Here is a 27,745-nt window from a genome sequence, read left to right on the forward strand (position 1 = left end):
TGTGACTTCTTCAGAAAGCACTGAAGAAAAGGGTTGCAATGATGCCACAGCTCGAGACTGTTATTATATGTAGTTTGAGCGCAGACAACTGGTGTCACTTTCATTGACCCAAATGATTTGTCTGAACTTTGAATATGTTGTTATTTAGAAGGAATTTCATAAATCACATTCAGCCCTTCAGATTTTCTAAATCTTTTCAAGAATCCCGTTTTTAAACATTGGTTTCTCCAGATTTGTGGGAAAGACTGTGGAAATGCCTGGAAGAGAAAACCATCAAGCGCTAAAGTCATTATCGTTGAACATGGCAGGCAAAGCTTGACACAATTATTGATTCTATTATTCAATACAGTAAGATTCAGTAAAGAGGCCAGCTGTACAGTCATATAGCAAGAGGGGAGAGTGTGAGAGCAAACAGATGGGTGAATGTTTAACTCATTTATTTGTACATCTTCACAGAACACTCAGATGACCCGTCAGGAAGACACCTTTACTCTGTAACTAGGGAGCCCAAATAAAATACAATATACATGTATAAATAAATAAAGAACACAGCTTATTGTCAAGATGAAACGGTTCCTACACAGAGCAAACTTAAGGCAGTAATTTATAAACATCTGCATGGCTGCGTAGCAGACTAAACAAACAAACAAACAATCTTTTCTGGAATCTCATGCAGTAATGCAGTAAAAAAAACACACCAATGGCCCGTTGTACATTCATTCATAGTATAGGTTAAGGTTCTGACAGCATGGTATGTTGTGGAAATATATTAGAAAACACTGTCATGTAGTTAGGAGCACTGCATACAGAAAATAACATAAAGACACAGACCATTTGGTCAATATTTCTCCTCAAAGTCAGAATTTAGGATACTTCAGAAGCCTCAAATGATCACCCATGGTCAATAATCTTAAGGATTAGTCATAGTTGTTCTTAAAAATACTTTCAAAGGCTTCATAAAAACACACTGTTGAAACAACCAGCAGTAACTGCTCATGTTAAAATCATAGCTCAGATCCTATGATTTAATAACTAAAGAGCAGATGAAGAGAATTGTAATCTCAAACATGTGCAACAGTATTTCACTGAACACATACAAGACTTCACCCTAGTACATTTTGCAGGTACAACAATGTGTCATTTTGTGATACTCACCGACTGCAGGACGTTGATCCATACTGTCAAACAAGTCTGTACATGTGAGCCTGTGTTTCCATTGTGAGTTATAACATCAGTGCCTTTACCAAAAAAGGAGGAAAACTAGTGCAACAATATCCTTCCCGTATGAATCCAGTGCCAAAGTTGGGGACCAGGAGAACATTTAAACCAACAAACATACTCTGAGACAATGTGAGAGCTATAAATGAGCTGCTGGATGTAATTTGTATGATCTTGATGTTGAGGATGAACATCTAAGATTATGGAATCTCATTAAACCCTGTAAGATATACTTTGTCATAGTTATCTGTGTGGGACTGTGGCACTGATGACAATCACTGCCGGTATGAAACACACAGCTTGTACACAAAGATTCTACAATCGGTGCTAATATAAAGTACAATACTCTCTCTGTCTCTCAAACAAATAGACACGGCACTTCTCCCATCTCAGCTTTCCACCAACAAAATACATCTGCGCTTCCGATTTGTGATATTTCAAGTCAAACATTTATAACGAATGTATGAAACAAAGTTCTCCCTGCTAACAGAGCACAGACTTACACATTTTTAGTTTTTCTTTCTGTGGCACAGACCAGCCAGTCGGCGGGGAAAAAAGGCTTACAAAAGATTTAGAGACACCAAGCTTCAACAGGTAGATGTCATCACAAACAGACACGTGGTGTTGTACATGCGGCTTTTTTCATTGGGGCCTGCCAATGAAGCTCTGCAACCTGTACAGAAAGACAACTAATGCCCATAAACACACAACCCATCATAGAAAAGAAGTCTGGCTGTAATTGTACATACAATGCTGCTTCAAAGTTTATATCATATGTACTTGTTATGCTGTTGGGGAAACGGGCTGAGTCGGCTAACTCCTTACATCGTCCCTTTGGACAAAAAGGCAACAACTAGTCTATTTGGGTGCATTGCCCAACTTTTTTCTTTAAGGTGTGTAATGATATCCTCTCCTGCATGATATGATTCCAGCATTAGCTTTCATCGGCCTCAGTGATGCCTGATTTGGCAAATCAAAAAAGAAGAAGAGAAGAGCTCTCTAAGCTACTGTATAATGTACAGTGGCACTGCATCTGACATAATAAAGAAAACCTAAATAATGAAAAAACATATTAAAAAAAAGAGTGCACATAAGGGCAATGTAAGCAATTAAATACATTCCAGCAGTTAATTCTGCAATAATATGACAACACACACATGCGCCATCAGAACGGACAACCACTTTGGTGACTTTTTGATACAATCAACAGTTAAGCATGTTGACTTTCTTTTCTACTGGCAGACCGAGTTCCACACTGTCTGTGAGTAAGATAATAATGTAGCTAAGAGCACATCCAAATGTCTTTCTCGGTACATTGTGAAGGTGTCGGGGGCTCAAGAGGCAGCTCTGAGGAACCTTTTCATGAAAAATACATTAACTCCTTTACTGTCACTCAAGGTTCTCTGTTCTCATTAAAAACACCTTACGTAAGTATACTTTCCGGGAACATTACCGATCTCAAAAGACAAGGTCGCAATGGACCGCTTAAAAGACACGATGAAACAAAAATGCATTTACCAAGCTGTGATCCTGCGCCCTTGTGTCCTGTGGTAATTGTTCTGTTATCTCCAGTTATATGCCAAATATGTGAAGAACAAAAGATCTGTAATAAAAAATGTTTTAAAAAAGAATTGTAATTCTCTTTTTGTGAAATATATTTCCAATGACTCAACTCGAGCTTAACCAAATTAAATATGATTGTACCGGTTAACTATAAAAACCCACTTGACCGTTAGCTAAAGAGCCTCATAATTGCTAGTAGTTCATAGTAGCTAGTCGCTCCTCATAGTAGCTCCTCGTAGTAGCTAGTAACTCATAGTAGCTTGTAGCTTCTCATCATAGCTAGCAGCTCATAGTAGCTAGTAGCTCATAGTAGCTAGTAGCTCCTCATAGTAGCTAGTAGCTCGTAGTAGCTCATGGCTCCTTATAGTAGCTAGTAACTCATAGTAGCTTGTAGCTCCTCATAGTAGCTAGTAGCTCATCATAGTAGCTAGTAGCTCATAGTAGCTTGTAGCTCATCATAGTAGCTAGTAGCTGATAGTAGCTTGTCATAGTAACTCATAGTAGCTCATAGCTCCTTATAGTAGGTAGTAGCTCATAGTAGCTTGTAGCTCCTCATAGTAGCTAGTAGCTCATAGTAGCTTGTAGCTCCTCGTAGTAGCTAGTAGCTCATATTAGCCCATAGTATCTTGTAGCTCCTCATAGTAGCTAGTTGCTCATAGTAGCTTGTAGCTCCACATAGTAGCTCATAGTAGCTAGCAACACGCTAAATTAGCAGTATTCGCATGAACACTGTGGACACACACCATCCTCTACAGCTCCTGCATGCCCACTTTTGAGCTACGCAATCCATTTTGAAAGATTTGTTCAAATTCTTTTGTGACCCAGGTTCGCCCACATGTGCTGCTTAGCTTGATTATTTCACAGATTTTTTAACTGCCATTTTACTGACTTTAAAATGTTGTAGGAGCTACAGGCTTACATAATTATGTTGAGAGAAATGAGTAAAATGTAATCTTGTGATATAAAAAGCACAACAATGAGCATTGCTCAAATACTGCCAGGGTTATGGGCTTAGTAAAAGGGGTTCTGTGTACAAATATACACACATTACAATGCACTTCAGTTCATGAGACATTAAAAGACATTCTAATAGGAGACAATTAGCCACACATGGTTAGAAATAATAACACACATCAAATGTCAGATCTAGCTTTTCATGTTAAAAAAGTGCCGTTATGGTTTGCTTACTACAGCATGTTGAGACCATGTTTGTTTGGTTTAGCAGTATTGCGCTGTGCTGCCAAGGCTTCATCAACAGGAAGACATGACGTTTCCCTGGACTTCTGCTCGCCAATAAAACAGACAGCCAGAGCCTGAAAAATAGGTCCCGATGGTCATAAAACGTGAGACTTTCATTCTTATAAATTCATACAAATTCCAAGTAGGGCTGCACACTAGCCACAATAACACAACATTGGACTGCTACTGGATATGTCAAATGAGATGTTAACCTTAAAAGTGACGATGGCAAAAAAAAAAAAGCTGTCAGCAGTCATGATTTACAATTAGAGAAAATTCCAATAATTGAGAAAAAAAGAGAACAGTTGTCGCACTTGAGATCGTCAGAAGAAGGAAGAAAATTGCAAATCGCAAATCACAAATACATAAGACGATATTTACAATGGCAATGGTTGTGGCGAGTTAGTTGAGTTTTGACATTGTACGTAAACTGAAAGAAACTGGATACATAAATAAATTTAAAAAGGCATAATAAATCTGAATATTATTTCTATTAACTGTTTTTCTTTTTTTTTCAATAGAGATGCATTATTACCCCGAAGTTTATACAAGAGTCTAAAACTGCACAGCCAACAAATGTTCCTATGGGTGTAGTGCTTTGTCATAGAGGCCAAGACACTGTAGATATGTGCAGAACGACCCTGTAGTTTTTGAGCTTTGAAATTCCCTCACGAAGGTTGACACGGTTTCAAAGCTGACACCAAATCCACTTCACCACAAATATAGTGGAAGACTGTGCAGTGGTGGTCATCACAGAAGACCCCACTCTCCAGTAATCCGGCACTGTGCACGACATTTGATAAGCACTTATCGTGTAAAAGAAGATTCTTGCGCCTGCTGTCATCTCAGCAGATACGATTAAAAAAAAAGGGTCCCAAGCGCCTCCTCTCTGAGGTGGAGCCACGATGCAGAAGTAATACAGCAGAAGGGCAGCAAGTTGAACTTACTGTGTAGCTACATTTATAGACTGGCAGATACATCTTCTTGTTGCTGTTCTGTGCAATTTTCATTTTTCCAGTAAGAGTAGCAAGGTAAGGGGTCAAATGACTCCCAAAAAGTTATCCACTTTGTGTCTGTTGGAGGGAAAAAACATCCAGGTAGGGCTCGTCTTCAGTAGGAGGGTCAAGGTAGGGCATCAAGACGGCAGAAAAAGGCTGACGATAATGGCAAGAAAATGAAGAAACACCGAAACCTTGTTTCGATAAATAAAAATAGCGTATAAAAAGTGACGAACAAAGTTTTTAATCAAGCTGCAAACTTCCTTTTCCTCCAGGATGGGACCAGTGTGTTTTGGTTTGCGAGAGATCAGTTGAGTGCATGCTGTCTAATAGTGTGGAATATCCAGTCCATTTTGGTGGTCCATCCTCCATGGTGGGCGTCGTTCATCTGTTTCATAAAGTAGTCCAACGCCTCCTGCACAAAGCAGAACAAAATTAAAGCAATAACAGAGTAGATCAAACCACTCTTGCAGAGGTTTTAGAAGCCAAATGGGAGTCTTGAGACTATTTCAAGAACCTAAAATAAGAGAATGAACGAGAGCGCAGAAAAGTCGTATTTACCTGCTCGCTCTTCTCCAGGGCTAATGTCTTCCTAATGTAGGCAATGTCATCAAATGACTGCAACTCCGGCATGCCAGAGCCCAGCATCATGGAGAACAGGTTGATGAAGAGGTTAGCATGCTGCCGGATCGCCAGGTAGGCTTTATAACACATCTCCTGGAACCTGGGCGGAGATGGAAAATGGAAATGTAAGAAAGGCAAACAACAAAACAGTTTGTTTAGTCCCAGCCACAACAAGAGGAAATTGAAAGTGTAAACAAAGCTCAGAGTTGTGAAATAAAAGCAACCTAAAGACATGTGAACATGTTAGTTCATGCACTGTGCTGCTTGAAGTAAGTTAATTCAAACCTCCATTAAATATATATAGCGCAATCCTTTAAACTCAGCTAAAAAACACACCTATAGCAAAGCTTTGTTGTGGCAGTATCTCACACTAGGACCAGAAGAGACAAGTTTTGGGAGTCGACTAACCAACAGACTGATACGACTATGACTACAACTATACTGTCTGGTACTAGCTGGAGGTAACGAATAAAAAGAAGATAAGATGCTGCAGCACCTCTCAAACTCTTTGGTCTTTGCACACTCTTGGGATCCCTTGCTGATGACGATGAGGAAGTCTTGTGTCAGTACAAAGGGAACTCGTTCTCTCTTGTAGCCAAATTTCTTCTTCTTATGATCCAGGAAATGGCCAAAATCTATATGAAACAACTGGACGAGAGTGTAACAAGGAAGAGAGCGGGAAGTCAAATTGAAGTAACTCAATCGAACCAGTAAACCTCCTCCAGAGTCAAATCTATATACTGTACACTGTGTATAGATTAAGACACATTAGTTTTATTAAATATGTATTGGAGAATAAAAAATCCCAAATAAATGTAAACAAGAATGAAAATAACAAACCTTCATAAAACTGGCTAGACAAATCAACTTAATGAATTCTATCATCAGCTGTTGTTTCAACATGACTTAAGTCCTACTAGGATTTAAACATTGTGCAGGTTATTGATTGTGTGTGAAGTCTGCACACAGTAGGTTGAATGTCAATCATATCTCAAATTATGTATCAATAGCCATGTGTGAAAATTGTAACTTGTCCACCCTTGATCAACATGTTGTGCTGTGTGGGTGTGTCGGCATATACAAGTTACCTGTCCGTCATCTTTAACCATAATGTTGCTGTTGTGTCTGTCACCTATCCCGAGGATAAATGTAGCTACACAGTAGCCAGCGCAGGACCTTGTGAACAGATCCACAGCCAAGTCATACCTGCACACACACACACACACACACACACACACGCACACGCACGCACACACACACCATTAATTTAGTATTTTATAACAAATAAGAAATGAGAAATTGTTACAAAAGCAAATGAGCTGTAACTATAAACAATGGACGATTTTCCCTGAGGTATTTTCTTTCAGGGTCCCACAGTATATACATTAAAGTTCTTTACGTTTTGTCTCATGATGCGATGATGCTGTCAAAAATAAAATCAGTAGAGAATAACTCACATCTCGCCCTTATTCTTGTCCCTGAGCCACTGATGCAGAGTGTTTGAGTTGAACTGCAGGGCTCCTTTCAAGCCACCTTTACACTGAATCTGCATGATGGTGTGGGAGCTGCGAACCACCTCAATGAGACCCACACAGTCTCCTAACGACAGGCAGCCATAAGGAAGCATCCTGGGGACACAACACATGTGCTATTAGCCCCGGTGTCAGAGAATAAAGAAAGTGAATAAAGAAACAGAGAGAAAAGGTAATTTAGACTTTGATAATAGGAGTAGGAGAAGTACCGAAGGTCCAGTCCCTGATTCTGCCAAATGTTCTCCATGATTTTAATAATCTGCAACGTCAGCATATCTTGCCGCAAGTCTACAACAAAAACACGCAAAGTGAAGGAAGTTACCGTTAATAACATCTTAAACCCACAAACACAACATAAAGACAAGTTAGTTTGATTATAGAAGACAACTATTACCAAGAAGCTCTGCAGCATTAGAAACAACAATTTACAACTTGTGTCAACATTTAGGATTGGGACTGGGAAACACGTTTATAGTACGGAGCAGTGAATTGGTCTCCTTGTAGCGAGCCAAAGCTTTCTGATTATCTTTCAATGTTAGATGGGAGGCATGAGAGAAAGCTTTCAAGATGATACACTTGCCAATTGTACCCCCTCGCAGAAGGATGCAAACTGATACTGCTAGCTCAGCTAACACCACCGAGCTAGCTAACGTTACAGCCGTTAAGGTTTACATGTTGCACTGATGCAAGCCTTCACCTCTATTCCATGAGTAGACGTATACTTCCTTCTGCCTGGGTGTAGTTTGGTAGAGAGAAAGTAGTTCCTACATAAAATGGCTCAAGACAAAGTCTGTGCATTATCTTGGGGAACCCAGTCAAAGGGACATTGCGGTTGAGTTTTTCAAATACATTTTTTTAAGCTTTGAGCGCCACAAGATGTCACTTGACATGTCACGTGACATGAATAGATAGAATACTTTATTGTCATTGTCACAAAAACAGTTCAGCAGCTCTCTACAGACAAAAATTTAAAACAACCATAAAAACATTCACATCAAAGGGCAGACAAATCAGTAAGTGGAGCATCATAAAGTGCATGTGCCATTGAATATTGTTCAGCAGTTAGTGCTAGTGTCCTCAGCCTTTTTTTTGGTGGGGGGCGTCTATACATTTGACAGCCTGTGGGTGAAAGCTGTTTCGTACTCTGTTTGTGCGTGTTTTAATTGTCCCGTATCTCCTTCCAGTATGAGAAATTAAATGATTTGACAATTATAGGTTGGTGTGTGTGAGTGTGTCTGTGTGTTACGTGCACGAGTGTTACCATCTCCATTTTTGAATATGATCTCATTGTTCTGAAAGAGCAGCTCAGACATGATGTCAGGATTCTCCCAGTTCAGCCACAGCGGTCTCTTCGCTGAGGACATAATCCTGCATTCATCTAACCTATGCACAAATTAATAGAAGTTATTAGACATTGTCAATCACTTGTGCATATACAAACAACACTGCGCCCTCCTTCCCACCTCCCCGCCCCACACACACACACTTTCACGATTGCTCCTAACCTCAGGTTTCCCAGTTGGTGTGCAGGGTTGAGAGGAGAAGTGTAGTTCTGCAGAGCATCCATGTAGTCCGGTCTCTTCATCTGGTCCACAAGAAACCGCATCTGGACCTCCACAAGACACACACACACACACACACAACCAAGACAACACACACACACACACACACACGTGCATTTGCACATACATGCACCCCCATACACAAAGAAATCTCCTAAAAATTACTGCATTTGAGTGGTATATGGTTATGTTACATAATATGAATTATGACACACAAATAAATAAAATATATGGTGTCATTGTTGTAGTGTGTATTTAAGTATTTAAACCAATATGATTTATTTGTAGTCCAGACCGTAATATTTCAATTAAATTTATTAATTATATAGCACAGCTTTAAGATGTGAAAAACAAAAAAACATGTTACTGTGTTTGAATGTACAAGTGTGTGCATGTATGTGTATGTGTGTGTGTGTGTGTGTGTGTGTGTGTGTGTGCGCGCGCGCGCGTGTGTGTGTGTGTGTGCGTGTGTGTGTGTGTGTATGTGTGTCCTTACCTTCTGCGTCTCATCCTTCTTCTCCTGTTTAAGGATGTCAGTGAGGTTAATGAGCTTCTCCATGGCTTCTACCTGCCTGCTCAAGTGTTTGAGGTACATGCCACATGCCCTGCAGTAAGCCTCCAACAGCAGCCCAAACCTCTGGCTCACTGTTTTGTTGTGCATTTCTGACCTGTGAGGAGGGCACAAAGGAGGAGCGGGTGAGAAGCAAAGAGGCAAAATTAGTTTTTTTAGCCGTTGAGAAAGACACAGAGAAAGGAAGGTACAAAAACATGAACAAAAAGCAATCTGAAAGGTGACTCACTTGAGATGCCAGAAGAAGAAATGACCTATCCTTTGATTGGTCAGGGCCTTTTTCAGGAGGAAGCGAGCCAGGGGATTGTCAAGATACTGCTCATATTTTAATACCTAGAGTAGGATGAGAGGAAGGGAAGATAGGAGTAAAAGAGCAAGAGGAGGTTCAGATTAGTCATTTCAGACTCTATAATGTCTCTCATCACACAGTCTCTGAATACCAAGCACAAAAACAATCCAAGGCAGACCGGAGTCTTTTACACTTGACAAAAATTGCTTTCCAACCAATATAACTCTGGCTACCAAGGAAATCCAGGCTGGAGAAAGGTGCTCCACAGCCACGTGAGTCATAGCACGTAGCACTCTTATTTCCCCAACGTCTTCCACATTACCCCATCAGTTCCTGGATTTCACTATAGTCCAAACGTTCAGTCAGACCTACCTGTACAAGCTGAATGAGGTACTGTGACAGTTTGTCATCAGTAAGGTATTTGTCAAGACAGCGTACAGCAAAGTGCCGGACCATGGGGTCTGGATAGTTACAATCCAACAACTCCATGGCCTGCTCAGGCCGGATAGACGGCCATTCCTTTAACAAACAGTACATCTGGGAAACAAACAAACAAACAAAGACATATTGATTATTACTCATTACACATTAGTCATAGAGTCTTCACATTAATGTAAGTATTTTGGCAGATGTATACATTTCAGTTCAAAAACAAAGACGACGTAAATAGTTAATGGAGGAATGGAATAAATCTTTTCTGCAACATGCTTTTCATTCGGTCCGTACAAGCCAAGTTCTTTCTATGTCCATTTCTTAGAATCCAATAAAAATACTTGTTTATCGAAGAAGGAACAATAAACTATGAATGGAAAGGCACGGCATTACCTGTGCTACTTCATCTCTCGAGTTCCATTTGACAGCAAGGAGGATTTTGGGAAGGATCTCAGGGATGTTCATGCAGTAGTGCCTGATAGAAAGTGAAAAGAGATAATTACTGCATTTTGCATACAAGGGTAAATCTGAATCAGTGTTTTTTACACATCTACATCCTGCCTATGAGATTAAAACAACATTGTGTTACCATGCAGAATTTGGAAATAAAACGTTTTGGCCATGAGTCTACAAGAAGTATTGAATCAGATTGTACATACAGTCTGGCCTGTGATGCCATTTTATGCCATATATGGTTCTACATAAAATAGTACTTTAGGTACTACACAGTAAAGTAGTAACGTGTTGTATTTGCTGGTTACCTGTGTCTCCAAAGGAAGTCTTTCTCCTGCTCAGTGATTTCTGAAAGAGGGTCTCTGTTACTCAGCTGTCTCATCTGCTCGCTGTCGCTCTCTGTCAGAGCGTGATCTCTGGCCGACCGATTGCTCTGAAACACACCGCAAATAAAATACTTTAAAATTTGCATTGTCTACTATCTGATCCCTCCCCACATTTACTCTTTAATAACACACAAAGTGACACAAGTTGATTAATCCCTTTTATCGTAACGAAGCACAATAACTGGCACCATTACTTACTTTGTCGCTTCATTTTAGAGCCTCCATTTGTTACTTTTGTTCAGACATCACAGTATCTTTGTACCAGTAATTTAACAAATGTCTGGATGTTCAGCCATGCAGTCATCTTGAGAACCAAATATAGCTTGGAACATTTACAACTGGTATCCATTAAGACCCATTACTGTGGAAGTTTCTCTTACAACTCAAGTTACAGATAAAGAAATTATTTAATACACCACACTATGCTCTCATCATAAATAAATCAACACTGAACAGTCCAGCTCTCTTGCATTGCACGATATCTAAAAGTCCAAAAACAGCATGCCACACTCAAAAAGATCCATGTCTATTTGCTGTAAATCCTATAAAGTATATGATCCCAAATTTTGTACTATATTATTTTGTATTCAACCGTCTCGACTACAGTTCTGACCAAAAGTAGAACCACACTTCGAAATTAATGCATAAGCTATCCTGAACTGAACTCCAGGTCTTTGTCTCTGAAGCGTGAAATGTATTTGTGGATGTATTTAAATGCCTTTATTTATCTGGCAATTGGCTGGAAATTAATGAATTTTTTTATTTTTATTTTTTAATGTTTTTCTGACATATTTCCAGTGCACATTGAAGCCCGGTCGCACCGTGACGCAGTCAGGGGCTGAGAACATTCAGCATAAGGCTGTTATAAATCCTGACCGTGCCCTCAAATCCTGAATCACTGTCAAGAGCATCAAGTCTGTAGAAGAGTTACACTGTCCCATGCCCAATAACCAAATCAAGTCTGCTTCCTGACTGTATGGATATGATATCATGTCTACTTATTTTCTGGTCAGGAATAAGCCGCGTGGCATCATCATTACACAGTCGGGCACTCCTCACATTTGACACACACATCATGAATAACTTAACACATCGTCTCACACTGTTCACATCCTCTCACATGGCAGAGTGACTTACAGAGGCACTACTGAGTCACGCAACTGTTGGAACCATCCCAGTTTACAAAATATCAGTTAACAGTGAGTCATAGTTCATTAATTGGCTCACATTTAACATATTTTTTTTCTCTAATTTTACTCATGTCAAAATGTTCCCATAAACAAAATGTTAAAAATGAACTGAAACGAGCTGTAACATTCATTGGGTCTGTTGTATTGCCAAAAAACATGGAATGAAACTTCTCTTTTACTCAAGGCAACACTCACACATAATATACCCAAAAGATTAAATAACACCAAACGATAATTACAGGTGTTGTCTTCCACAACACACATATGTTTTCACATCACTACCACACTGCCATCACAACTAGTTAAGCAAATTGTCATGGCAAGGACACAACCACATCTCACATTAGAGCCTCGTTAATTAATGTCAAGCTCTCAAAAGAAGTCTAATGAGTGGTGAAACTGAAACATCATGAACAACATACCTCATCCTATCCAAGTAACTCTGGACTTCTGTTTTTACATGTGTATGTTTGTGGTCTGTTACTCAATGAAAAAGCTTTTTACATTCAGAATATAAAGACAAATGTGTTTCTTGACGCAGCATTTAATTAATGACTTTATGTCTCTATATTGTGTGATTTTTAGTTGAAATTAGTAGAATAGTGTTTATTAATTTGGTTATACAAAAGTGTACACCTCTCCCATTCCAGCCATTCATGCAGGAGACATTTCTTTACTTGTGTTTGAGCTTTAAAACATAAAACAACCCGCTGTGTCAATGTGGCTTTCCAGCCCACCAGTTGGTGGCTGGTAAGCAGTGGACTACCTGTCCAGAGAGGTTGTAGTTGAAGCCCAGTTCCCTCGAGATGGTCCAGTTTGCGTGATCCTCTACTGCATTCATATCTGGATATTTGACTGAACTACTAAAGTGGTCAAACTCCAGCTCCAGACACGGGGTTTCCTGGGCAACAGAGATTAAAAGGATTTAATTACATCGTGTAAAAACTCTCAATTAAAGTTTGACTTCTTTTTGTTACACATTGGTTAGAATATGGAAACCCATTTCTTTCTTAGAGCCCATTTGTACAATGCATTGTGTACAGTGCAAACACACTTTGAGTTTGAATACCTTATTCGGGTTGGATCCTGTGACTCCAATGGGGTTGAGGAGGTCCTCAAGGCCATGAGGGACAGGCCAGAGGTTCAGAGCCATCTTGTTGGCCACCAGAGTGTGAGTGTAGTCAAACAAGTTAATATTACCCCAAGCTAGTGGACAGTGCTCCTAAAGGGAAGGAGGGACGGAAAGAGACAGAAAAAGAGAGACTATCAGTGTGAAAAGTAAGTATATCATCTCATGAAGGTTTCCTGATACTAAGAACACATTAAAACCACAAACTCATTCCGATGAAACTCTCTATTGGTCAACTGCGTGTTTCCTGATCCTAAAGGTTACGTTTTGTTTTCGATGAGGCAGATAAAGATAAAGATAAAGGACACGCTCTTTGGTGGATGCAATTTATTTGCTGTCAATGTGTACGTTTGTTTTATAAGGTTTCAAAAAGAGTTTAAACGGTCTTACAAGTACACAAAAAGTAGGTTACAATGATGAACAACTTCTAATTGATTTTGATTGATTTTAAAGGCCAGTTTGAGAATAAGCACAGTTACAATAATAGCTAGAATGTCATGCCTACCATCTTAAAGGTAAGTCCGTCATGATATGTCGCCCCGCTGTATGCTGGTGCCGTACAATAGTCACTTGCTATTGTACTGGCATGAAATTTGATTGGACCTTCCTATGAGTTCTTGGTTATGTGATCATTGAATATGGCAAAAAGGACAGTGAAAGGTCTCTGCAATACATACCATCTTTTCATATTTAGATTTAAAGGTTATCAAACAATCTACCACAGTACTTCTTCTACCACAGCTACCAAGCCAGTCTTCAGAGAGGCCAAGTTGGCTGAAGGAATCTTTAAGATAACATCTTGATCTTCAGATTGAATCTTCACTTAGAGGCAGCGATGGAACAAGGTGACAAAGGGAAACATGGCGAGGCAGACAGAGTTACATCCCGACAGCCAGTCAAAATGCACCTATTCATAGTAGGTGCTGGAACAAAAGGCTGCTGTAGAGATGTGTTTATCTTTCATTCAGGTGGGGTTGAAAGAGCCTCCGCAAACCTGACCGTAGTCTTGCACTGAGCGCTATGCGATAGGGCTCACCCCAGGTGTCTGTTACAATATCCATGTCTGGCATTCATTGATACTCTCACACGGACACACACACACACACACACACACACACACACACACACACACACACACACACACACACACACACACACACACACACACACACACACACACACACACACACACACACACACACACACACACACACACACACACACACACACACACACACACACACACACCTCTTTCTCTTCCAGCTTTTCCACGAGAGAGAGATGAAAGAAAAATCAATCTGTGTGGGTGTCTGTTACGAGTATCAGACCCAAAGTACAACAGTATAGACATACTGCAAAAGTTTTGCGCCACATGATTTCTCAACAGAGTTAAGTGTCATCAAGAATATGTTGATATATGGCTTAGAGATGCCCTTCGTTTCATGACACTAGAAACAATTAAGTACTCTTTGCGAGGCACCTATACTATTTACTGTAAGGTCTGGGAACCCTTCTTAGAGGAAGTCAGGTCTACCCAACTAGATATCGCCACCATTGATTGATTCGCCCCAACAACGCACCAATGCCCTGTTTTAACGAGCCTGATTGGTAGCACATATTAGCAGCATGCAGCACTACTATTATATATATATATATATATATATATATATATATATATATATATATATATATATATATATATATATATATATATAATATTATATTATATTGTTTATTGTTATATATGTTTGTTTCTTTGTTTCTTTACATTGCTTAATTAATGCAAGTGGATATGTGTGTGTGTGTGAGTGGATTCATTTATCTGAGTGAGAGAGTTGAAGGTCAGAGAAGGTGGGATAGCAAGAATAAGCATATGTTTCTGCAATATTATCTGCCGCTGCAAGCATCCTCACCATTTGGCTGTCTGATATGTTATCCTTTCACTCCTTATTTGTGAGGTCTATTGTACATTAAGTGTTGTTTTGTAATTTCTACAAATAAATCATATATAAATAAAAAAATATGTTGATATTATGTTTCACCAATGACATGAAAAAAATGTATTAAGTTGATAGTATTACATTTTTTTGTGTGTTAGTGGTCCAAATCCTACAATAGGAGTTTTAGCGAGAACATGTAGCCCATTTCACGACATGCCATCAACGTGCAAGCGAAGCATATTCTAACATGAATGGAAAAGTCTCTTCTGCCGATTGAGTTCCTGTTGGTGTTTTCTGCCAGCACAGTGCCACGGCTGATTAGTAATTAAACAGAGACAAAGTTGATACCACAGCTCCCATTCACCTTGGACACAAATACTCAGACAGACTGACACATAGAGTAGAGTAGGTTCATACACACCAATACCAGGACATACCACACACACATACACACACACACACACACACACACACACACACACACCCCTATACCGATACCTATACATAGAATGCCCTCCAGGATGGATTTGCATGCTAGTGTTAAATAAAAGATTAACCCATGTAGGTCCTTTGCGCTCAGCTATTATATTGTGTTTGTTTTGTCCGTGTCTTTGTGTTTAAAATCATAAAATGCCATTTTCATTATTCATTCATTGCATTGTCTCTCAATACAACTGTGAAGGAAAGTATTTTACTTTTCCATAATTATTCCCAACTATTGGGAATAGAAATGCAATAAAAGGCATGTAAAGGCATATAAAGACAGTTTCTGTTTCTGCATCTCCTCTTCCTGTCAATTTAAGTTGCATTGTGGATGCATTTCTTTCACTGCTATCTATCTTACCTCCTTGGCTCCCTTCCTCCCTTTGACAGAGCAGATGGAGAGGCAGAGTCTGGCAGCGCAGGGTATATCTGGGATGTACATATCATAGGTGAGCCACTCATTCCACCTGTAGATAGAGAATGAAAGAGACCCCTGAGTTAATTTATGAGACTGGGGCCAACGGAAAGAGCCATACAAATTCTCAAATGTAGTCCTATAGGGCAAGCAACCACCACCGAGAGTTGTGCCATTTTGTTCTAAATTCAAAATAAGAGGCCTTCACAGTAAAATCATATTCCTTGTACCTCTCCAGAGGTACAAGAGCACACCAGACTGGGGTTTAAGAGTAATCTAATAATAAATAGCAGTTCAGTGTTATTGCGGATCTGATCACAGATTAGATCAGCACAAAAGAAAAAAGGGAGCAAATATAACTTTTAGAGATACCTGATCATGCCTTTTTTTCCACCGATACCAATTGTCATTGATCACTGATAATCCATAGTGGCAGATGAAGATCTCTTTGTTATTTGATTATTGTAAACAATACAAAACATTATCCTTTTACTTTGTTATCATCTAGTGTTTTTTCATATGTATAAAAATACAATTTCAACGATTCGGAAATTTAAAAAAGATTGTATATTTATAGATTCAAACAAATATTGTCATTAGTAGTTTTAATGATTATTATCATCTGCTTAGAGCATGTTGTGTAAATGGGTCATAGTTCATAACATCTACACTACATTTGCTCCCCAAACTCATCCGTGACTGCTCTGACCTCCTCACATTCAAACTCAAAACTCACCTATTTAAATCTGCTTTTAATGTATGACTGTGTGCTCTGCTTTTATTGTTTTTATTTGTTTTATTCCATTTGTTTTATTGCTTAGCTTTTAGGATATTGAACTGTTATGTAAAATGATTTTGAGTACTTAGAAAAGCACTACATAAATAAAAATGCATTATTATTATTTTTACATGTGAATACATCATGATTACATTACAATTGACCTTTTCCCAAGACTCATTTTTACTGAACCCAAGCTGAACGCATCTTGATGTAACTGAACAGAACCTCAATTAGCTTAACCTTAATTAGCAATAGTATACATATGTTGTAACTATATTAAGAAAGGTGCTTAAGTTATTGTGGTAGTTAAAAACGTCCTGTAGAGAAATAAAAGGCCTTGTAATGACGGGTGGACACTTACCTGGGGTTAGAGCAGGGTACTCTCTGTGTGTTGACATTGTCACACATTTGTTCACCTCCATGGTAAATGCCTGTTCTCACATATATCTATACAAGAGAAGCAACAGGCAGCAGGAAAAATAACATCAATAAAAGATATGATATATATCTTTACTAAACCATTTCTAAAAGATTTTCCTCAGTCTGTAACAGATGTTGTGTTATACTGGCTTTTTTGTTGTTACACATTACATTGACACAAATCACACCAACATGAGCTACCAGAACTACTCTCCTAAATGTCTGTTCACAGGAGACCTGGACAATGACAGTTTATTTCATCGGGGAGCGAGGTACTTGGAAGATGGGACACTGTGCACAACTGCAATGACAGTCAACTAATCTTGCTCAAGAATAAATAACATCAGTTTTTTTTATGTTGCAATAAAAGATAATTCCTCTCTTTTTGGCCACTGCTACTCTGCATCCATCGATGTAAAAATAACGCATTGGGGTCAAGGATCTTTTGTGTGATTTGACTGATCCACACAGACACTGGCATATGTATGTAACCGTTTGTCCCAACCTTGTCTATGTCCCGTATATTGACGTTAACATAGGTGGCACAGAGGATTCGTATTCTCAGGGTTCCATTGATGGTCCACAGCGACTTGGCAGGTGCCTCGCCATTCATATAGGATGTTGCCGTAGAGATGCGACGAGAGTAGGACGGCATGACAAAGTTATCCGTTGGCAACTGAGTATACAGACTGTCCTTAGCCATGAGCATCAGGTTAGGCATCCTGTCGAGCATGATGCAACTACGGATATACTAGAGGGAGAGAGACAGAGAGAAGGAATGACGCAAAGGATAGTTGAAACACAAGTACACAGAGCTGCTAGAGTTACACAGTGCGTAAGTGTTACAAGTGATATCCAATGGTCATTTTCCAGCAGCTTGCAGAAAGACTGCAGAGGAGCGAGTGAGAGTTTGTGCATATTCTACTTTGATTTGGCTCACATGGACTCTGAACATGGGCCCACACTACTGTGCATGTGGAAATGGTTCCAGGGTTTGAATGAAAGGCAATGTTGTTTTGACAAATCCACAATGGTTAAAGAAAATGAAAGATCTGAAATGGCTATACCCTGATATGGATTTGTTCCAAAGGGCTGGATCGGCCGGATTCATCTGAGAGCATTGTTTGATGGCTTTCTGTGCAAACGGCTCCCAATTAAGCCAACTATGTAATTTTGGTGTTTGAGACATTTAACTATGAAAATAACATTTATCGACTGTAAAATAAATATTTGACATGCCTTTTCAATGTTATTTATTGTCTTTTTTTTTTTTTTAAGTATAATACATTGCCCATATATCTCTTACCTTATACTGGCTGATGGGGTACTTTTCCAGCAGGTACTCATCACAGCCACAAACTTTGAGGATGTATTTCCCCTGATATTCCTGAACACACATCTTCAGCTGCTCTGGGGACAGGAGCATGCTGCGTGTCTTCTTTCGAATGGCCTCTGCAATCACCTTCAGGACAAGATAACATGCCCACAGCCGACATTAGACACCCTTCGTTATTCTCAAATTGAGTTTAGGAATTACGTCGACTTTTTATTTTTAGAACATATTCATCCCACCTGTTCAGGGACACAGTCGTGGTTGATCTTCAATGTATACTTTTGTTTGTCATTGTTTGGAGAAACAATCACCCAAATCACAACAATAATCTGACCTGCAAAAAGAGACAAATAATAAGAAAAGCTAAGTAATCAATTGATTAATAAAGCAACCCAGAAACAATAACCATTCCTCGTTCTGGGGGCATTGTTCACCATAGTAACACCTCAAACAATTCATTAAATGCCATGCTAATTATTGTAGTTCCTACCCATTGTTAAGGCTGGCGAGTAGTGAATAAGTATTGTTGGCTAAAACCTTCTTGGTCTTTGTTGTCATTAGTGCATTATTTGTGTCATAGTAAAGATGTTCTATGTTCATATTTGAGCCCTTTCCCGTTTTCCTGTGAAACCGGATAGATTATGCAGTGAAAACATAACAGACGAAAACAGCTGCCATACCTTTGTCCAGTTTGCTGTAGATGTGCTTGGGGAGTTCCTGTGTGGATTCTACATTGGGTGGGTAAACATACAACGCTCTGCTGTGAGGCCCGCTGGCGTCTCTCAGCTCCACCGAGTCTTTACAAACATTCAGGATGTTTCTCCTGAAATCCTGGACCTCGGGATCCTTCACAAGGTCAAACTCACACACAGGCATACCTATGGCAAAACCTGACAGAGGAGAAAAAAAGGTTTTTTTTGCTGTCTTTTTAAGGCAATTTTGACTATATTGGTGTTTTCTTCCTCTACCTACTGCAGTTTCCACATTACACCAAAAATCCAAAATTTCACATGAAATACAGAATAGTAATTCCACAATTATCAGGCATCAACGTTAATTATTATTATAAGAGTTATTCTGAGACGGATAGTGTGGCTGGTTGTGTACGGAGAGTATGAGTGTGTGAGTGTGCGTGTTGTCCCAGAGGTGGTTGATACACAGTCTAAACAATTTTAGTCCAAAATGTTGTAACGAGCAACAGTCTATTTATTTATTCATGTATATAGGAGCAAATGACTTTTTATGCTTTGTGCTGTGATTTATTAATGTGATTATTGCACATTTTATTTTTAATAAGAAGAAAAATCCTCGAAGAAGCAAAGCAAAAGTACAATATAAGTAAATAATGATGCAAGTTTGAGGAATGTTTAAAAGCCTGTGCATGCCTGCCCAATGGCCAGCGACGGGATGCTCCGAGTGTAAAGATGAAACTTTATCTGTCTGAGATCTGTTTCTCTCACTTGATGACTGAGTGAGGCGACTGACGCTTGTAAAGAGAAAGATGTTTTCTCTCTTCCGATCTCTTCACTCTCTCGCTAAAGCATGGGAAGCACAAAATTGTATTCAGGGCAGCCTTATCTGCTCATTACATCAAGCTTATAATTAGACCAATAATATATTTATTCACCATGTAACTTGTTGTTAAAGCTGACAAATATTTTCTTAAACTAAACAACAAGTGGTTTACAGAAAATGTTTAGCATATTTTGTCTTTTGCATTAAATAAAAAAAGAAGCAACTTTTGCTAATAAAACAAACGTCATTTTCTTTAAGTCCACCAACTACATTTTATTATCTCAGACACAATAGTTAATCATAATTTAACTATTATTTAGAATTTCTCCCATATCCAAAATTATATTTTACTGCAAACTTTTTGTCATTAACAAAAGTAATAACATAAAGAAACTAACAAGAGCGACAACAGAACCAGTGTTGTCAGAGAAGAAACACTCTCACCAATCTCTCTGTTGAGGATCTTTTCTTCTCTGTTGCCAACTGGTTCAATGACCTTGAGGAAGGCCTGGAAGAGTCGGAGGTCACATAGTCTTCTGGTCTCATCATAGAACTCCTCTCGCTCTGCTTCCTGCAGGCATGAAAAAGATATATATATATATATATATATATATATATATATATATATATATATATATATATATATATATATATATATATATATATATATATGTATATATATATATATATATATATATATATATATATATATGTATATATATATATATATATATATATATATATATATATATACACACACACATATATATATATACATATACACAGAGATATGGATATATATCTATATCTAATCTATAGCTATACATATACATATATATATATATATATATATATATATATATATATATATATATATATATATATATATATATATATATATATATATATATATATTCATCCAGATGAACAGAGTTGTTTGTGTCAACCCAAATCTTTAAATTGAGATTTCTTACCTGTGTCACACTGACAAAGATGTAGGACGTCTCCTCCTGTAGGAGTTGGTGGAGGGGATATTTCCTGGCCTCTTTGAACAGCTCATGCTTGATGGTGATGAGCGTGGCCTCACGGAGACACTCCAGGGTCAGAATCATTCCATTGGGCAGCAGGCAGTCCACGAGGATCCTGCAGACACGCTCAGCATTATTATAACGTATTCATTACTAACTTAACTACTTTAAATGCATATTAAAGTATATAATAAATACATCACATGTGTATTTTTGAGATTGTTTGATGTATTATAAAATGATATTACATCAGGCTTATAATTGTCGAGGCATATGTACTCAAAATAAATTAAATAACGCACTTATTCACAGTAATATTACATGGGTCATACCTGGGAGGCATCAAGTGGATGCCCCATAGCTCCCCTGAGGACGGCCTGGGAGGCATCTTCCTCTCTGTCTCTGTCACACAGTTAAGCTAGCGAGCACAACCTGAAAGATAACAACAATTTCAACAACATTCTGAAGCTCATTGTGTAAAACACAGGCTGAGGCCCGAGTCAACTTAAGCTTCAGTAGTGATACTGAAAGTAAAAAAAAACACTGCGGTTCAGTTTGTTTGTTAAATACAGTTAACGGGATGCTTTGTTTAGACTAAGAATGTTGTTTGTATAGCAACCTGGTCAGAAACAAGACTTACAAACTGACACACATTTTTCAAAGGTACATGTGCTGCACTTTCTATGTGACCCAACGTGTTCACATTAAACCACAGTGTTGCCAACTCAGCAACTGTTTGTGTGTGTGCGCCTTTTAAAACCTCAACCCAACTATTCTAGTCAAAATATCATAATTTTTGTGACCTGCATCCACAGTTATGCCGATTTGACAACTGTTCTACTGGCAACTTCATTTCAGAACAGTTGACCAACAACAAATCTGGTGACTTTTGCCTCATCATGAGCTAATTTCAGTCGAGGTGAGTCACCAGCCTGCAATCCTGCCACCTCGCTGTTGCTGAGGCTCAGCTGTGCTCACGGAGTCATGGACAAGCATGTTCAGTCAACGACACAGGAGCTTCACTAAAACAAGTGTAGTGAATAACTGCACAGTATCCACGCCAATTGTAAAATGTGCATTGTTTACTGCCTCATGTCACTCAGGTTTATCTTACCATGAGGCTGCACTTACAGTCTATGCATGAGTAAAACTAAAGACGTGGCTCTGGAAGTCATTTCTACTTGTCCTCAAAGGTAAAGTGATGTGGAAGTGATGCCTCTACAGTAAGAGGCACTTTTCAACTGAAAAGAAAGTATTTAGGCTATTATCCTTAAACTCCTGTCACACTGAACAATTACCCGAAAGGTAGAAACAGACTTAGTGTGAGGTTGGGGGGTAAAGTCCTATAGCTTGTTCCAATCAACTGCCAGTGTCCGCTCCAATATACAGTATATAGAGCATCATCTTGTAAACGCTCTAGTCCATTTATAAGCAAGTCACACTACAGTCTGGAATACTATTTGCTCATGATACGTTACTCAGCACAATCCTGAGAGAAACCCAGATGATCTTCCTGGTGAGATACAATCCAATCGGAAAAAAAGTCCCTTCTTCACTTAGACTTTGGGTTAATTTGTGAAACAGTACTCGGTGCTACACTAAATGCAAAGACGAAAGAAGTCTCCGCCTTTTGAGAAAATTCAGCAAGGTCAAGTGATAACTGACCCCCTAACTATGAGATCAAATCCAAAAACACACCTTCATCATAGGTCCTCTCACAGCTGTGTTACATCACTATCATCAAGTCGTAGCACCCAGAATCAATATTGAATTGGATTGGTATCCCTTATATGAATTCACTTTTTAAGCAAATGTGTCATCACTAAAACACATCCACCCCTAATACAAACTATGAGATTACAAAGGTCTTCTCGTTATTATAGGGATATGAGCTCATCTCTTCATACCAAAGCCAGCCAGACCAGAATTTAACTCTGGTCCAGGATAGTCCTGGTTTGAGTTTTTTCAGATATTCAATATTAAGTGTAACCAAAGGGCAATTTGGTTTGATTATCTGCAAAGGAAAGCCAGGTTAGATAACCAGATCCATTGAGATCAACCAAAAATATAGTGTGACTATGTTTGAGGCAGCTTCATAAAAAAAGGTCTTTCTGATTATCATTTGGAGATAGATATCAGTTTTTAAAATTGATATAATACCAGTATAGCATGTTTGCACATAAAGGAGAGCATGACATTGTTAAAAAAAAAAGAAAGAAGAAGATTATACATTAATACAAAAACAATGAACTACTTCCCCATCTTTAGTAACAGATGGATATTGGTACTAAAATCATGTTGTTGTTTGTTTTTGGAAATATGTCGTAGCATTTTGCACAAATACCGGTCAGATCTGCCTCAGTAGCTCACCTAGTAGAGCGTCTTGTGACTTCGCTTCACCCCTTTCTCTATCAATCTTTAGCTGTATATTCAATAAATGAAATACTATTTTAAAAATATTATGTTTGGTACATTACTCTTTCATTCTGCCTTTAATTTGATATGAATATTAAGTTATGCACATGCAACAAAACAAACAAATCATTTATGAAATGCCACTGGATACAATACAATATCTTTACTCAATATTAGCATTCCCCCTAAACCTCCAGTGATTATCAAAGATACACTAGTCTGTGTGAGTGGTTATCAATCCGTCTGTGGACAGATTTTTGTCACCGCGATGGATCGCAACCGCCCAAGATGCAGTCACAAAACTTAACAGGTGTGCAGTAGAGATAATGCGGAGTTTGAAGATGGGTGCGGTCCAAGCCAGGACGCCAGAATAAAGTGTAGACGGGGGCCATTGCAATCTCTCACTTTGTGCCTCAATTTGAAGTTTTGACTGGGGGGGTCCCATCTCAAGATGGTCTATTGTTTCATTTTTTAACACATGGCTCAGCGGTGACTCAAGTGCTTTTTTGTTTTTCTCTGTCACCCCTCTGTTTTCTGTCGGCTCTGCCACTTCCCTATGTCTCTTGTGTCCCCTGTTTGTTCTGTGTGTGTGTGTGTGTGTGTGTGTGTGTGTGTGTGTGTGTGTGTGTGTATGTGTGGGAGGGGGGCTCTTCCTGCACCTGCACGTCTAATCCAAAACACCTGTCTACAATCATCTCATCCTTCCTGTTAAATAACCCTGGCTTTCCTCTCTCCAGTTGCCAGATTATTTTCTCCAATTCAAGTGGTATTGTGACTCTCGGCCACTCTTAGGCCTCTCAACAATTCAGAATTCTTTTGTGTTTTTTTCTCGTTGTTCCCTGTGCCCAGCATTCCCATTTCTGAAAATAAAATCCATTCCTTCACCCTACCTTGCCGTCCCCGTGTCTGCACTTGGGTCCATCCTAAACCGAACCAAAATTATCCCTGATAAGTCAAAGTGCTTTGTGACTGTAGCTGTATTTCCACCAGTCAACATTAGCTCATTCAATTCTCTGTCAAGAAGTACTGGGAAATAGCTGCGTCTCGTGGGACTTCATTGACACAAGAATTTTAGACCGTCTGCTTATGGCCAACAAAAACAACACTGACTCAACTGCAACAGATTGTGACACAGTGATGGGAAAGTATGTGTTTGTGTGGGCAAGGCTCTTAGAAAACCACTAACCTTAAGCCACTATATGGCCAGAAAGAACTCTCAGAAATGCATCGAGTTGAGAAGAAAACCAATAGTTTCAAATCACCCTTCGCCAGGCCAATATCCATTTTTGTTCACTACATGTTTGTTGCTTTTCTTATTCTTTAGCATAGTTCCTGCAATTGTGGGAGCTACACTCAATCTGGATTATATAAACTGTCTAGACTATATTAGCTTTACATCTGATGTACAAGTCTAGACAAAGACAAAACACACACCCTCAAAACAGCTCTGTACTGGCATGTACTTTCACTAGGTCCCTATTATAACATTATAAATGCACTCGTATAGTAATGTGAAAAGGCAAACAATGCTAAAAACAATATAATGAAATCCTGAAAAGAATCACCAAACTAAAAAATAACTTCTACTACTTTTCATTTCACACAGCTATAAGACTCAAATAAGTTAAGGCAAATGACTTGCACTAATAATTATAATTAAGATCTATTTATCAAATAATCAAAGTCCCACATGATATCATGTCTCATTTTACAATTTTACTTTCATAATCTCCAGCTCTATCTGTGAGTTGAGTTCACCCAACAACATTGCCCCTGGGTCCCAGACCAGATGCAGGGGTCAAGGCACCTGGCAAGATGCCCTCATGCACCAGACACTGAAAGTACTTTGGTGGTTGGATTTAACTGAAAGGTCACATTGGGGCATATGCGTGGCATTCTGGTAGGTTTAAATATACTTTAGAGCATATTAGCTTCTGAATCACTGCCCGCATCTCACATTTTTCTAGTAATTCCAATAGGTGTGGTGTTATTTTCCTGGTTGTAAAAGCAATCAAGCCAACGTCATATATCTGTAGTGTCACCAGTTGAACCAAATTGCACAACAAAGTAGGTTTAGAAAACATAACCTATACATGAACACATTCTCGACTTTTAATTTAATTTTGCCCGTCAATTTAACTGAAAGGGCACCTTGGGGCATATGCATGGCATTCTGGTAGGTTTAAATATACTTTAGAGCATATTAGCTTCTGAATCACTGCCCACATCTCACATTTTTCCAGTAATTCCGATAGGTGTGGTGTTATTTTCCTGGTTGTAAAAGCAATCAAGTCCATCGGTGCTTTGTAGCCATGATTAAAATCAACCTATTGTGCCAGAGCCAGAAAAAAGGATCTGGATGTCTGACGAGTGACACAGAAATAAAAACTCCTAATTGTGCATATTTCCTTGGTTGACATAAAAAGAAAATAAATGGTAGTTTAGTCTGAGTATCAGATGGTGGAGGTTGCTCAGGTAAAGGCTGCCTGGGCTGCTTTACTTTTATAGTTGCAAACACAAAACTTACCAGGTTAAACATCATAGGGGGATGGCTACATGATGTACAAGCTGCAATTTAGACAAAGAGCCTAGAACTGACAGAACAATGTTCTGTTAAGTTTAGAGTTGTGACAAACATACATGACATTGATAGTTAACCATAAAGGAAAACAGCAAACTTCAGACAAAGGAGGGTTGCATTGACTACGTACAAAAACAAGCTAAAACGGAAAACACAGAGTTAAAACAAACAACCCATTGAGCGGTTCTGAGATCTGTGACCCTGATCAGGATGCAGCTAAGCACTTTAGGACAAAAGAGGAAGTTTCCTCACAACACAGGATGTGGGGAATGGAGAAACATTGGCCTAGACACAAGCTGGCTTTGAATACTGAAGCCCAAAAGCACAAATAGCACTGGTTGTGTAGTTGTCGAGATCAAACCTGTATGCTCGGCCTCTACGACACATTATATATCTGTAGTGTCACCAGTTGTACCAAATTGCACAACAAAGTAGGTTTAGAAAACACAACCTTCACATGAACACATTCTCGACTTTCAATGTAATTTTGCCCGTCAAATTAGCTTTGCAGTTTTAACTATCAGTTACAAGAAAGAAGACAGCACTAGATATGAAAATGCCTTTGCTGGACTGTCAACATTAAGAGGAATGTGATAAGCATACCTAAGAGAGAAGCCCTCCTATGCTGCTGATGGGACACTTCTAATCCATCTCCACTCTGACACAGAAATGTGTGTTTGGAGCAGAGGACATGAAAACACAAACAAAACACACACACACACACACACACACACACACACACACACACACACACACACACACACACACACACACTATCTCACACTTGCTAGTAGCAGGTTGGCTAAGATTGGGTGTTTGGGGGATGACAGCTCACAGGTGACAACACTGAGCTCACGATACGGCCCCATGATATGAATATGTGTATATAACCTACAGCATAACAATGAAATTAGTTGATAACCACTCTTACCAACAACTCTCTCCGACTGACTAAATGAATGCATACATGGACATGCTTAACGTCAGCTAGCTCTCTTGTTTATTCACGTAAGCGCGCGTCTGACGCTGAGCCTGTCATCCCCTTGTTGGTAAATAATATTTTCGGCATTAAACCGTTAAATGTTACACGTAATACTTGTTATAGCTTACCCTGTTGAGTTGACGTCAACGCAGCGGAGTGTTGAGGGATGCTGTGTCTGAGAGGCTGCCCCGCACCCCCCAAGCCCACCCCCCCGGCTAATGCTAGTTAGCTCGCCTTTCATCCAGCCCCCCCGGTCGGTCCCCTTACGGCCGGGTTGGTGGCTCCCGGCGTCGGGCGATGCAGGCTGTTATCTCGCCGCCTGTGAGCCTGCGTGTCAGCGTTGAGTGAGACCAGTAACCGTTACTCCGCGCCGACAGCGGACCCGCTCGTGCTGCCGGCTGCAAGGCGTGCAGTGAAACAAACAAATATGTCCAATATGTCCAACACGTCCAGTCAGAAGGGCTTTACGCTGAGGATGGTATGAGCAGCTGAGCTGCTGGTCGACTGGACAAGTTGTCTCGCTGCGGCACTGCAGCCACACTGTCTGCCCGGGGCCCTCCTCCCTTCCTCTAACACACAAACACGCTCATCATACACACGGGGACACTGACTTGGTGTGATGTATTAATGGTGGAAAACATGTCGCCTCTAATTAAAACCACACAA

At 39.3% G+C, this 27,745-nt stretch overlaps 1 protein-coding gene across 2 annotated transcripts; it reads right to left on the reverse strand.

Moving 5' to 3' along the window:
• Window positions 1-420: 420 nt before the first annotated feature.
• Window positions 421-27,266, reverse strand: LOC137795621 (phosphatidylinositol 4,5-bisphosphate 3-kinase catalytic subunit alpha isoform-like). 2 transcript variants are annotated; one of them, XM_068593219.1, is made up of 25 exons: window positions 27,208-27,266; window positions 21,434-21,533; window positions 21,048-21,216; window positions 20,518-20,644; window positions 19,239-19,448; window positions 18,798-18,892; window positions 18,532-18,687; window positions 17,731-17,976; window positions 17,167-17,252; window positions 15,971-16,076; window positions 13,127-13,279; window positions 12,824-12,958; window positions 10,790-10,914; window positions 10,422-10,503; window positions 9,969-10,133; window positions 9,537-9,640; window positions 9,233-9,404; window positions 8,680-8,780; window positions 8,436-8,557; window positions 7,384-7,462; window positions 7,100-7,270; window positions 6,731-6,848; window positions 6,139-6,290; window positions 5,580-5,742; window positions 421-5,433 (listed from the first exon to the last, which is right to left on the reverse strand). In XM_068593219.1, the coding sequence occupies exons 2-25, from the start codon at window positions 21,487-21,489 to the stop codon at window positions 5,326-5,328; spliced, it is 3,201 nt and encodes a 1,066-aa protein (XP_068449320.1). In that variant the 5' UTR covers window positions 21,490-21,533; window positions 27,208-27,266; the 3' UTR covers window positions 421-5,325. The 2 variants fall into 2 exon arrangements, with proteins under 2 accessions (XP_068449320.1, XP_068449319.1); XM_068593218.1 differs by having other exon boundaries at window positions 8,680-8,786.
• Window positions 27,267-27,745: the final 479 nt, after the last annotated feature.

This window comes from Clinocottus analis, unplaced genomic scaffold, assembly GCF_023055335.1.
Source record: "Clinocottus analis isolate CAN_PGR_092001 unplaced genomic scaffold, fCliAna1.0.p SCAF_29, whole genome shotgun sequence".
Classification (NCBI taxonomy): Eukaryota; Metazoa; Chordata; class Actinopteri; order Perciformes; family Cottidae; genus Clinocottus; species Clinocottus analis.